This window comes from Panthera tigris, chromosome C1 (genome assembly GCF_018350195.1).
Source record: "Panthera tigris isolate Pti1 chromosome C1, P.tigris_Pti1_mat1.1, whole genome shotgun sequence".
NCBI classification, from domain to species: Eukaryota; Metazoa; Chordata; class Mammalia; order Carnivora; family Felidae; genus Panthera; species Panthera tigris.
The window spans coordinates 168,482,073-168,496,477 of record NC_056667.1 but is presented as its reverse complement, the minus strand read 5'-3'; the positions used below and the strand labels follow the sequence as shown (position 1 = coordinate 168,496,477).

The 14,405-nt window shown below is 35.7% G+C and overlaps 1 protein-coding gene across 14 annotated transcripts in view; it reads left to right on the top strand.

The window, feature by feature from the left end:
* PDE1A (phosphodiesterase 1A) overlaps nt 1–14,405 on the top strand; it is a 326,620-nt gene that overhangs the window by 283,192 nt on the left and 29,023 nt on the right. For 11 of the 14 annotated variants that reach the window (XM_042994857.1, XM_042994854.1, XM_042994850.1 and 8 more), the window contains 3 exons: nt 8,705–8,786; nt 10,773–10,893; nt 11,963–12,123. In XM_042994857.1, coding sequence (XP_042850791.1) covers nt 8,705–8,786; nt 10,773–10,893; nt 11,963–12,123 — 364 coding nt within the window. The remainder of the gene's footprint in view (nt 1–8,704; nt 8,787–10,772; nt 10,894–11,962; nt 12,124–14,405) is intronic. The other 3 variants (XM_042994856.1, XM_042994853.1, XM_007083879.3) reach the window with 1 other exon arrangement.

The window sequence follows — 14,405 nt, the reverse complement described above, 5'->3', positions numbered from 1 at the left end:
CAATTCAAGTGAGAGATGGTGAGTTCTCTCAAACTTTTCAAAAAGAAATAATGCCAGTCTCACACAGATTATTTCATAATACAGAGCGAGAGGGAAAATTGTCATTATAACCCTGACAAAAGCTGGCAAAGATTTTGCAAGTAAAGGATTTTATACACCCATATCTATCATGAACCTAGGTGGAAAATTTCTTTAAATATTAGCAAATCTAATCTAGCAATATAGTAAAAGAGTGCATATTATGACTTGGGTTGATTTAAGTAAAAAATCATTTAAAATAATTTACTATACTAAAAGAAAAAAATCCTACTATTATCTCAATAGACGCAGAAAAAGTATTTGACAAAATTCAAAAGACACTAATTACAAAACTTTCTGCACACTAGAAGTAGGGGACCTCTCCCATTGTGGTAAAAGGTGTCTATAGCTTACATAATATTTCCTGGGGAAATAACACTTTCATGCTAAGTTCCAGGTATCTGCTCTTACCACTTCCTTTCAACATTGCATTTGAAGCTCTAGCCATTACGATATATAAAAGAAAATAAAGAATAGATTGGATAAAAATAAAAAGAACTGTCTTTATTTGCACAAATATGAGCTTCTACATAGAAATTTAAGGAATCTATAAAAAGCTACTGGAACTGATAAATGAGTTTAACAGGGCTATAGGATCAATTGTAGTTCTGTATACTATCAACAAACAACTTGAAAATAAAAATTTAAATACAATATGACTTATAAAAGCATAAAAACAAAAAAAATATTTGGGAATACATTTAATTAAATGCATATAATGCCTGAACACTGAAAACCACAGAATATTGAGAGATTTTTAAAGATCTGTCTATGTAGATTGAGAGATATACCATGTTATGGATTAAAAGATTTAATATTGTTAAGATGTCAATTCTACGAGGGGCACCTGGGTGCCTCAGTTGGTTAAGCGTCTGACTTCAGCTCAGGTCATGATCTCATGGTTTGTGAGTTTGAGCCCCATATTGGTCTGTCTGCTGTCAGCATAGAACCTGCTTCAGATCTTCTGTCCCCCTCTCTCTGCCTCTCTGTCCCCTCTCTCTCTCAAAATAAATAAACATTAAAATTTTTTTTAAAAGATGTCAATTCAAAAAATTGATTAATATACCTAGCATAATCCTTATCAAAAACTGTTAACAGACTTCTTTGTAGTAGTTGAAAGAAAAGCTGATCCTAAAATTGACATGGAAATGTAAGAATCTAAATATAATCAAAACAATTTTGAAAAAGATTAAGCAAGTTGGAAAATTTACACCTTCTTATCACATGACTTAGTAGAAAGTTAAAGTCATCAAGGCAGTGTGTTATTGACATGGAGTCAGGCAAATAGATCAATAAAATAGAATAGTGATTCCAGAAACAGTCCCATACTTATACGATCATTTGATTTTCTACAAAAGCAGTAAGATAGTTAAACAGTGAAAAGAAAGTTTATAAATGGCAATAGACTGATACTATTAAATATATGGGAGAAAAGGAATTTTATCCCTTACGTATACCATATATAAATATTAATTCAAGATTGACTCCAGCCTTAACACAAAACCTAAACCTATGAAGTTTCTAGAGGAAAGCTCAGGAGAATATCTCTCTAATCTTAGGGGTAGCCAAATATTTCTTAGAAAAGACACGTAAAGCACTGCCTAAAAACGAAAAAAAAAAAGTAGCAAAGTGGACAAGAATGAATTTTAACACTTCTCTTCCAAAAATACCATTAAGGCAAGCCATAGAGTGAGAGAAAATATTTGTACTACAAATATCTGTCCAAGCGCTTGTTCACAAATTGCATAAACTCCTACAAATCAGTAATAAAAAAAATCAGCCTAATTTGATCAGCCACCTCGTTAAAAAGTACACAAATTGGTAATAAATACATACAAGTGTACTCAATATCATTGCTTATCAAAGGATTGCACATTAAAAGCACAGTAAGATACATCTACATCCTCACCATAATAACCAAAGTTAAAAGGATTGAAAATATTAAGTGTTTTTTATTATGTGGAGAAACTGGAAGTATCAGACATTGCTGGTAGGAATATAAATAATTACAACTCCTCTGAAAACTACTGGCTAGCATCCATGAAACTAAATGAAACTAACATAAGACTTAATATCCCTATGACCCAGCATGCCAACCCACAGGTGTATAACTTGGATAAATTAGTGCTTATGCCCACCAAATGTGGAATAGTCATAACAGTATTACTTATTATAGCCCTATACTAGAAACAGTCCAAATTTGCATCCAAAATAGAAATGAATAAGTAAATAATGGCATAGTCATACAATGGAATATTATACAACAATAAAAAATGGACTAATACAAACAACAATAAATCTCAAAAAAAACCATACTATATGATTCCATTTATATGAAGTTCAAAATTGGCAAAATTAACCTATGATGATTAAAATCTGAACAATGGGTGCCTGTAGGAGGTGAGATTCACTGGAAAAAGTTAAGGGAATTTCTGGAAGTGATGGAAATGTTTTACATCTTGCGTGTTAATTACATAAATATGTTCCTAATTTATGCACTTAAATTTTGTACATAAAATTTTCCTTGATTTAAAGAAGAATATAGCAGAATGACTTAAAGAACTCTAAAAGAGGCTCCTGGATGGTTCAGTCCAACTTCGGCTCAGGTCATGATCTCGTGGTTTGTGACTTTGAGCTCCTCATCGGCTCTCTGCTGACAGTTCAGAGCCTGGAGCCTGCTTTGGATTCTGTGTCTCCCTCTCTCTGTGTCCCTCTCCCACTAGCACTCTGTCTCTGTTTCTCTCTCAAAAACAGATAAACATTAAAAAAATTTTTTTAAAGAATTCTAAAAAAAAAAACCCGTTAATATAAGTCTGCAATAAATTCCAGCAACTCTTGAAAATTACTCTTAGATATCCAAATAGTATCTTGACTTATATTCTCCCTATTTTTTATTAATTTCAAACCAGACCAAGATTACCTGACAGAATCTTGAGAGTAATGAACTTAATGAGATTGAGTCAAGATGTTTTCAAGATTCACTACCTTATTCTTGAATTTTCTAGAAAGGTGACTGCTATTAATAATGAAGCTTCTAACACGCAATGATTTTTCACATCTGAAATTCAGGGTAGAGGTAAACCGTTCCATAAGGCTACTTAGGCCCTCTGTCATTCTCAGCGCCTGATAAGCAGTGACTCAGATATCTAAATAGAGATAAAAATGCATGCAACACAAAAGGTCAAGTCTTGGAATAGGTATAACATCATGATATTTGCATGTTTTTGTGATCTGAATTTTTCAGACTGTGTTACTTAGAGTATGAAAATGTCAAGTTTTTCATTTGTTTTTTTGACGGGATTCTTGATGGCAACAATAGGCATTTGTGTCATCCCAAAATGTTCACAAATGACTGTCTTTTCTTGAATGACCTTAATATATAAGGCAAGAAACTTACAGCTCTGAGACGAGTAAGCATACAGGTTAAGGTGGACCATTATAAAATCAAATTATCCCTGTTGGCATTCCCTCTTCAACTATGAAATCCCTTTCAGACTGTAATAAGTTGATTTAGGATTTGAGCTTTTAATAATGGAATCTTCTATTTTGCAGTCTCTGGACTTTTAAAAGTAAGTGACTTTCAAATCCCCTGCAGGAATATATAGAGCAAAACAGGAGAATGTGATGTGAAAGGTCAGAACAAGTGAGTCTGTACTACCAACAGACATGGTTACAAGCAAAACAAGTTTATCTTTATGAGACTTATGCTAATGTATGACATTGATGCCAACAGCTAAAATGTTTCTGTGCATTCAGTTAACTAAATGAATCTCCCAGTACTCTTACTCTGCCATATCCCATATATTAGCCTTTTGGAGGTGTGCCTGTATGCGTGCATGTACACACATATAAATTTACACACACAGAAACATATATGTGTATATGTATGTGTGTACATACATATATTTACATACATATCACTTAATGTTTCAGAAAAATCCAGAGGAATTTTGAGATGTGTTGACTTCTAAGTCAATTTCTTATTAATTTTTCTACTAAGTTCATTTTCTCCAACAAAAGGGATTAAATAGGCATTAAGAATTTTTAAAACACACCGTATTTCTGAAGGAGAAATCAATGCAAACCAAGTTATTTGCATTATTCTTTAAAATTACATCAGTGTTACCCCAACTCTTGGTGTTGGCAAGATAACAAGAAGTTAATACAAATAAAGTTAAAAGAAATACTTCCTGCTACTAAAATTTGTTTCTGCTTCATATTATACAAACCTAATAACTAAGTGAATTTTTCCTTTTTCAGCTGGTTGTTTTGTGTTACATGAAAAAAAATTGTCAGTTATGTAAAATCTATATTTACCAATAGGTACTACCTTTTCAAAAAAGGAGAAACAAATAATTGAAATTACAAGTTTTGGGGAGCAGGACAAAACGATTATTTTATCCTAAATTGTATACTGCCAGGCCCCTTTATGTTCTTCAAAATTACAAGAAGTAGTGTGAAGTGTGTTATTTCAAAATAGATTGTATTCCCCATACTAATATGGGGAATGTATTATTTAGTAATGTATTTAGTTAGGGCAACCTCAGCCAAGGATCTGGCATCAAAAATTCAGACACGACCACCACCAAAAATTGATAAATATAAAGAACCATAGCTATGAGCCCGTATAATAACTTAAAATTTAAAAATCAAAGCTCATAGTTTTAAGAGGCATGCAAGGATACTAATGTCTTATACAATATTTATAACTCACAAAATACAATCATACAATATAAATCTTGCTGCAAGTGAATATGTTAGCTATAGTAATCATTAAACATTTAAACAGTTTTGATGGCTTCCTAGAATTTAGAAGGACAATTTTTAGCAAGAATGAAAGAAGGTAATTAGATGGCCTAAATCCCTTAAATAAGTTGTCCAAAGAATGTAAACTATCACTTCTTCCCCTTCTCCCTCAGTTAAATGTCCCTGTAGAACTTGTGACCCCTCAAATTCACCCTTGGCCTTGTAGTGGCCCTCAAGTCTGTGGTCAGGAGCTTCCTGTATGTTGTTGGTGTTGCTTCTGTGATTAAAACTTGTTTTCAATGCAAGAAGGTTCTCAAGATTTCTATACTTCACCATTTTGTCTTCAGTTTTTTTTTTTTTTTTTTTTTTTTTAGTTGTCTTCAGTTTTTGAAAGCTATAGAAATTCTTTGGCTTCAGATAAAATGCAAAAAAAAAAAAAAAAAAGTGCCATTAAGTCACTGGATTTGACAACTTGTTGACCACTACCAAAGCATTTCATACTGTTAGGAAAGCATAAAAATATTACTGGTCTTTGTCATGGCCTTTCAAAGAAGCAACCTCAACGGCCTCCAAGGGAATTGCTGATACAGGGACAAGTCTGAGCACATCAGGCTGCCTTGTGTTTCCACATTTCTGGGGTCACTTTCTCCCCTTTCCCACCTGCAGGGTCATCCCCAAGAAAAGATGCAGGGATCCAGGAGCACAATTGGGTGACATTGGTTAATTGAGGTCAGTGGCCTTAGGGCCCTGTAATTTTATTCCAACCACTGTACAAGTCAATACACCAGAACATATGTATATTTGGTATTTTACTGATTTTTGAAAGTATATTTTGGCCTCCTGAAGGCAGCAACCTCAAATGAAAGCACATCCTCCAAGAGAAAACTAGATGACTTACACAATGTCTGTTGCCTTGACCCCAGATTTCATCATTAGGGAGAGTAAATGCTCCCAATTCAGGGACCCAATAAGGAAAATTTTAACGTTTATCAAATTTATACTCAGGGATCCCAACTTTCTCTTTACATATCTTTCCCTCTCCCCTAGTAGTACCCCCTGTCGTACTGGGTTTGTGGTGCCCCCATAGTCTGGCTATAGGGCCTCCTACTAATCTTGCCCTCATGGTCTTAATTCACCCTAAAGAATAACACCCTGAAATATTTATAAATAAATTAAATAATTAATGTGCTTTAGTATTCAATGTGCTTTAGCAGTGGAAATTTAATACCCTAATTCAATTGTGGAATATAAGAAGCAAATAGAATATAAAATTTCTCCCTCCAAATATAGGGCGGTGGACCCTATATATATCTGCCAAGTGCCTAGGTCCTATATGAAAATGTTGCCATCTAGCATTCTATAAAATTTAGCTCATAGAAGGGAAATCACCACAATGCCTTTTTCAGGCCCAAATTATCATTTTTAGATCAAACAAAGAACTCCTATTATATAGTATAAAAATATACATATTAAAATATCAGATAGCAGCCCCCTAATCAATAAAACCAGTTATATAGGCATAGATCAGATAAGTGTCTACAATATCACATTTCCCATGAAGTCTATGAGGAGCTTTATTTCTATTTTAACAATAGCAATATTATTATTTATATTTTAATATAAACAATGATATTATTCTTGCACGTTATTCTCATTATGTTAAAGATCAAATGCATAATAGTCTTCAAATACAGCCCTCATTCAGATTGCCTTATTTCTATTAGTGGCACCAAAGACTCCTTTTCATTCAGGTTTGAAGCCCAAGATTCATCTTTAATTCACTTCAAGCAATCCCCCACACTGCTGACAAATCGATATTTCAAAAGTAAAAGTCCTGTCATGTCAGTTTCCTGCTAGAAAACTGGGGAGGTCCTGAGGACAGGGGTGGGGAGCCAATGCCTCTCCATTACATGCTCAATTAAGTACCAGTCATTTATCCCGTGGTTTAAAACCATCTAAGATATGCATTAGACATTATAAATACCTCACAGCTCTGTATCTTTGCTATTATGAAGTATGGTTCTTTCTAAAAAATTTTAATTCCAGTATAGCTAACATACAGTGTTATATGAGCTTCAGGTGTACAATATAGTGAATCAGCACGTCTATACGGAGCTCAGTGCTCATCATTGTAAGTGTACTTTTAATCCTCTTCACCTGTATGAAGTGTGCTTCTTACTAGCTAATATTGAATGACCATTTACTAAATATTAGGCAGTGTAGCCTTCACATAAATTATCTTTGATAATCTCAGGATAGTCCTACTAGGTAGATACTATTATATCTTTATTCCTAACTTGAGTTAACCAAAATTACCAAGTGAGGTAACATATGAGGAAAATTCATTCCATCAAGTTGTGATATGTCTGAAATAAAAGAGAGCCAGATGAAAAGCAGTGATTGAAGTGTGTATCTTGTAACTCTGAGGCTAATGGCACTAATAATTCCTTTCCCTCTGTCCCTTAAGCTGGGTGTAAATATTAACTCCAAATAGAATGGGTGTTGTTATTCTCTAAGGAAGGAGCACAGCTGCTGGGAGGGGTCACAGAAATTCTACTCCCCATTTTCTCTAAGCTATGACGTAGTCAAATGTTCCTGTTTACAGCTACTTTGTGTACTTCTCTGGTGACCATATCCAGATTTTTCCCCAAACGATTCTGATTTCAGACTTCTGCTTCTTATGATCAGAGGTATGGTTTCAAGGAAATGCACCAGAAAACATTGTCAATGAATAACTTTAAAGCCAATAAAACATACTGATATGTTATTGTAAAGATCACAATGAAAAGGTGTTAAAGAAGCAGAGGGATTGAAAATCTGAGGTCCTCAAGACAGACACTGCATTGTCACATGGGCTCCACAACACAGCAAAAGTGATGGTTCCTCCCTTTTGTCTTCTGATTCGAGAACCTGGCCACATGTCCTAAACTGTGGTCTTACATAAGTCACCGTGTGTTCTGTGAAGGTATACAGCCAACAGCTCAGGAGAAGATAGAGCCCAAGGCATCCTTCAAATAGCCAGAAGATCAAGGTGAAGAGACACAAGTGAAGTAGCTTCTCTTTCTTTTGTAAGCACATCCCCTTGAATGCCAAGGAAAGAACCTATGTTCGATGTTGGATGAATCTTGTGATAATAAAGTTTTGCCCACAGCAGCCACTTTTATTTTAGGAGATGAAAATCGAATCAGTTCTTGTGATGTTAAACCCAAACATACATGGAATTCTTTAACATATGTACTCAATTAACTTACTATGGATAGGATCAAGTAATAAAAATCATTAACATTTCCATTTTCTGAGAATACGTTAAAATGATGCACACAGAATGTAAGGATGTTGAAGATACTCTTCATTTGCTGTGGGAGATTCAATTAATGTTGTTTTATAAGTGGAAAGATGTTTCAAAATATTCATATACTTTTGACTTCAAAAAATAATATAATCATTAAGTCTTCATAGTGAAGATCTGTGATGTATTTAGCATGGGGGGGACAAAAAGCATGAGAATCCACGAGCTTGATTGTTAATTAAATGCCAAATAACACACTAAGATGACTATTTTATGGCAATTGCAGAAAATTCCAAAGAGCAAAGGTTTGTCTCTTTATAATCAAGGGGTTTGTAATACCAAAGCAGAGTCTCCAGGTGCTGAAATGTTCATTTCTTTTTCTTCAGCAATAAGTATGTCCTCAAAAGGAGACCAAGTAAAATTACACCAACTTGGACTATAGTTTTTTTGTTTTATAAAAAAAAAAATAAATAAATACACAGTGCCAATTAAGAAAAGAAAGATGCAATTTTTTTAGGCTTTGTATCTAGACTGCTCGTCGTCTAAGCTTCTCCAGACTAAGCCTGTACTAATGAGCTTTCCTTTCCACAGGGAGATAAAGAAGCTGAGTTAGGACTTCCATTTTCCCCACTTTGTGACCGGAAGTCAACGATGGTGGCCCAGTCACAAATAGGTACTGTTGTGGAGGGTGGGCACATGTGTGCCAGTTTTCAAATGGAGAAACCATGTTGTTTAAAGGGGCAAACATCCATGAAACTTCACACTCCTAACAATTTGATGTTTAGACTGGTCTATATGGTGCTAAATGATAAGGATTTTGAAAAATTCTCACAAAATGAATTCAATCAAGCAGTATTAGTAAACGTAATTGTTATTCTATTTACAACCTTCTTACAAATGACAGGCTTTCTTCTTGTTTAAGAGACAGCTTTTTTTTGTATTGTGTTGCTGATTATTGTAATCTATAATTTAATCCTTTGCATATAGAACAATTCAATGAAAATGTTAATATATCTGTCCCGTTATCACTAAGTTTGCATAATATATTCAACATGCCAGTTTACATTCCTTTGGAAAAAAAATTCTTATGATATAAGAAGATAAACCAACAAGTTCAACCCATTATTATAACATATGGTTGCTATGCTGCATGCTCCAAATATTTGTAATGGTTATCCCCTGAGCCAGCACCCTCATTACTGAACGGCAAGATTAATAAACATTAGGATTGCCGCCTTACCTCTCTAGCTGCTCCAGTACCACCTCCAACAGAGCAGTAGTCAACTGTCAGAAAGAGTCTCGCTCTGACCTTTGCCCCTTCCCATTCAAGTTCCAACAGCTGTTTTTCTAGCCACCATAACACTGGTACCTACCATTGTTTAGCCGCTGTGAGCATAACAGGCTAAGAACCTCCTCAGGGAAACTGGAAAGAATGGAAGTGTCTGAGGCTTGTTGCTGTAATATAAATTGCTACCCGGTTAGCAAGGTGACACCTCAATTGACGGTCTCTGAATTCCAGGCATTGAAAACTACAGACAGAACTTGAAATAGCCTACTGGTGGCCAATGAACATTGCTTTGAGTGGAAGGCATCAATTAAAACACAAAACTATTGCAGTTTTCTTGAATTAAAAATGCACCGTAATGTATAACATGACTAAGCCAGTTACTTAAAATGCGAATTCCTTTTATCTGTGTATCTGATGGATGGAATACTCTTCAAATATGGATCTTTCTGGGTACAGTATCACTTTAAAAGCTTCCCTCCAATTTTCTCTTATATTCAGATGATCGTCCATATATCCCAGGTGTGTTTAAGGCCACAAGCACTTGATTTCCAGTGCCATACCTCTCCAGGGACACGTAGTGTTGAAATGTGTACACAGTTTAGAGTGGGTTGTCTCCTTCTCCCCATAAACACTGGGCATTGCCCCGTTCTCTCTGTGTGTCATTTCATATCTTGACGAGCACTTTAAATTTAAAGTCTGTATTCAATCCTGACATCTTAAGGTGGTGGAAATAATGCTGTCTCCCAGAGATGTTACTGTTCTCTTTACTGATTTGACAGAACACACCCACGTGCTGTGAACTAACGCTTTACATCCAGAGAATAATAAACAGCAATTTGAAATATTAACACACTGGCAGGAAGCTCTGACTGATATAGTCAGAGGGGGCAAAAAAGTGGGTGCCTTCCTGTGGCCTGAGAAGCAACTTCAATTCTCTTGTTTCTTTGAAGCTTAGATATTATTTTTTGTCAGTCAATAATAAATTCAAAAAACAAGTGGAATCCTTTCAGAAAAGTAATGATCCCTGTCACTGAGAGGAAAATATAATCACTCTGGTTAGACTTGAATTTATTGTGAACAAGAGTATAAAAACTGAATATTAAATAGAAAAGCCAATATACTCATCAAGCTTAAATTGCATCACTTCCACTGCTTGAGAGATCATTTTATAGAGCTATTAAACTATCTCTAAAGATTGGGTTAAAAATAATTTCAGTGGGTAAACCAAACCAGTATGTAGCTGATGCTTTCTACCCGATGCATCAGACTCTTCATTATTACAGATTTTAGAGTTCAGAAAATTGTAGTGTTTCAATTCATCTCTCTCTCTCTCTCTCTTTTTTTTTTTTTTTTTTTTTTTTGCTTTTGTAGGTTTCATTGACTTCATAGTAGAGCCAACATTTTCTCTTCTGACAGATTCAACAGAGAAAATTATTACTCCTCTTATAGAGGAAGCCTCAAAAACAGAAACTCCTTCCTATGGGGCAAGCAGGTTTGGTATTTTCTCTTTTTTTGTGTCTTTTTTTTTTTTTTTTTTTTTAATGATTATCTTCATTATCTCTTATAGCTAGGTTGGAAATTCTTAGAATTATTAGATAGTATTGCCACCTAGTGGCTCTCTATTATATTGCATCTGCCTTTGAAATTCACTTCATGTCCACTACAAAATATATCAAAGTACTAACAAAGTACTAACTAACTAATATATCAAAGTACTAATGAATATAACACAAGAGTATTCAATACCAGAAGAATTAAAATATCTGACTTTTGTGCAAATGTATGTATTGTGTCTTGGATGTTAGCATATATAGTTGTGTTGGTTTGCTTACAAAGAAACCAGTTACAACCCACTTGTAGATCTAGAGAGATGCCTATATCAACATAAAGCTTGCGGATGATGTGAGTACAACAGATCCATATAACATCTAATGGTAACAGTAGCATCCACTGTATATGCGATCACAATATTTCAAGCTAAACATTTTTCACTGACAAATTTGTTAAGGGATATTATTTAAAACTTCCAGTTGTAGATTAATCATGCTAAATTCTTGTCTATCTGAACACACAACTTTTCCTAATAGCACACCACTAGGTTCCCAAAATGTTGCCCCAATGAGGAAATTGAGGAAATGTTCTCCTGAGAATGATTCAGGTTGGCCCCACTTAGGGCTCCAGAATCGTGATGCCCCATTTGTTATGTTCACCTGTGAACTCACCACCAAGTCAGCTCAAGTATCTGCTTTTCTAATGAGGCCTAGCCACCTTATAATGCAAGAGTGCTCCAACCTGCTGCTCTGGGAGTCCTTGACCAACCCAGGGAGTTCCAGCCAGAGTCCTGGCCCTATCCATGATGGGAGAAAAGGAGGGAGGTGAGCAGCCCTGACGCATGCTCAAAACTGGGCCTGAGCACCTGCCATCCTGTTTCTGCAGCTGGCTTTGTGAAGTGTTTCAGGCTTTGTTCCCTCATTCCATATCTTGACATTGGTGTTTTCTGGGCTTTTTTTTTTTTTTTGGTTGTTACTATTAGCATATGCACCTTTATTGGGTTCACCCAGTGTTGATTTGTTTAGACGATCAAATATGAAGGGCACCATGAACGATGGAACCTATTCCCCAGACTACTCCCTTGCAAGCGTGGACCTGAAAAGCTTCAAAAACAACCTGGTGGACATCATCCAGCAGAACAAAGAGAGGTGGAAAGAGTTAGCTGCACAAGGTATAGTTGTTTATGAAGCCTTACTACTCTCTCTTTCTGTCTTAACTCTTCCTCTGGGATTTCGGATTTTTTCCCCCTAGATTTCTTCTTTTATGGAATACACAAGCTTTTGGTGGTGCTTGGAATTGGCTACCCTTTGATTATTCATCACAAGGTTGGCTTATCTGTTAAAGAGATTCTGCTGTGTTTATGTCATGTGGACTGCAGAAATCTGTGCCAGTGGGTGGCAGTGACATGAATGCAAAGGATGGGGCAAGAAAATGGTGAAAAAACTTTATGTGGCAGATTAACCTCCTGTTAATTTCTGGAAGTGCTTTTAAGCCTGTGTTTTAGGCTTTGCACATGGCTTTTGTGTTGCATTAGGAATGTAACACTCAGTGTCAGAGACTTGGGTGTGTTTTTTTGTTCAATTTTACTAAGTTACTTCTTTGGGTGACAGTTCCATTCATGTGTTGGAAAGAATCATTTGTAAGTCTTCCCTTAAAGGAAACAAATGGGAAGCTAGTGTTAGCCATTTCTGACATGTTTTCTGATTCAAGTACATTTGTTGTTTTTGTTTACAAGACGTGAATTTGTAGCAGTCATTATCTTTGTTCAGGAAATTAGCTTTCTGATTTCAAATCTGGCCCCCATCTCTCCTCATGCTCGCTCCTGTCCATAACCCTGTGTCTCTCAGGTGCTGTACTCCCTGCACGGTGGCCTCTGGAAGGTTCTTGAAATACTCCCAGAGCCTTTGCGATGATTGTTACTTCAGCCAGAGATGATTCTCCCCTTAGAGTTTTCTGCAAGGCTGAGTCTTCCTTGGCTAGCAGTTTGTAGTATGTATTTACTTTTATTTTGAAAAATAGCACTTAATTAACTCAATTTTCACATGGACCTTATAAGGTATATATTATTATTATTCCCCTTTTACAAATAAGGAAACTGAGGCAGAAGACAGTGATGTGACTTGCCCCAAATCCCACAGCTAGTAAGTGAAGGAGCTAGAATTCACTCTTTCTCCCCAATGCAGTGCTCTAAACCTTCATGGTAGGCAGCTCCACCAGGAGGCCCTCCTTAACCATGACAAGTATGTCGTCTGTCCTATTTTTCTCTGATTAGGGCCCAGTTCAGTCGCTTCAAAGTGGTATCACTAGTCCGTAATTGATGATATTTATTTATTCCTTTTAAAGTTTATCATCTGTTTTCCACAGGGGAACATATGATTCACACAAGTTGGGACATGGTCTGTTATGTTTTCCAGTATATTCCTTAGCTTGTAGCACAGTGTTGGGCATATCATAGGCACTCAGTATATATTCATTTAATTAAATAACTACTTAATGGTGTCACATTATTTCTCCACCTCTGCTATTAGGAAATAAAAGAAATACCATTCTAATGTCTTCATCTGACTGTGTAACTTACATTTTCCTAAAAGTCTGATCTTTGTTGAGAAGAAATAGTTTCCCAGGCTTTGGTGGCTCTATACAGCTATCATGAGGGCCACTTCCTGTGTTCACACAGCACCACCCCCCCCCCCGCCACACACACACACACACACACTCAGAATGGCCCTGTACTTAAATCCTCTACTATCATCATCTTGAAATTCTTAAAAATTTTTCAGTCTCAGTTTTATTTTATATGGGGACCTGTAATTATGTAGCTAGCCTTAGCCATTACAGAGGGTCTTTGTAATACATTATTGTCACTCAATAAAAAATATAATGCAATATAAGACCCAGATGGCCAAACTAAAATATTGTCAAATCCATCAAATTGGAGACTTCAAATGATGAGAATTGCCCCTCTCTATGGACAATTACTGAAGCACAGTAAGATATAAATCCCAAAACTATAAGTCATTTGAAAACAGGAACAATGTCTATCTCATTGTCATGATTTTCTCAGAGCTAGCATGTCTCGGCATACTGTAGTTGCTTTAAAATTATTTAGTGAGGATAGTTTTGAATGAATGAATAAATGAATACTTAAATTCCACTTTGAATGTATTTATTCAGAAAAGAAAACAAATAGATATATTAGATATTCAGCGATGCAAGGAAGAGAGGAGGGGAGTAAGAATTCTGAAATCCCTCCTGTATGCCAGGCATTTGACATGGATTATCCTATTTCCTCCTGCAACAGTCTTCCTAACTAGAGGTGACTACTCTCATTTGCTACATATGGAAACTGAGGATCACACAGCTTCTAAGCGGTAGAGTTAAAACTGTTCTGATTCTTTACCCATTTTCCCCACTGCATGCGAGCACCTCCTAGTATACTACCTTTTCAAAAAA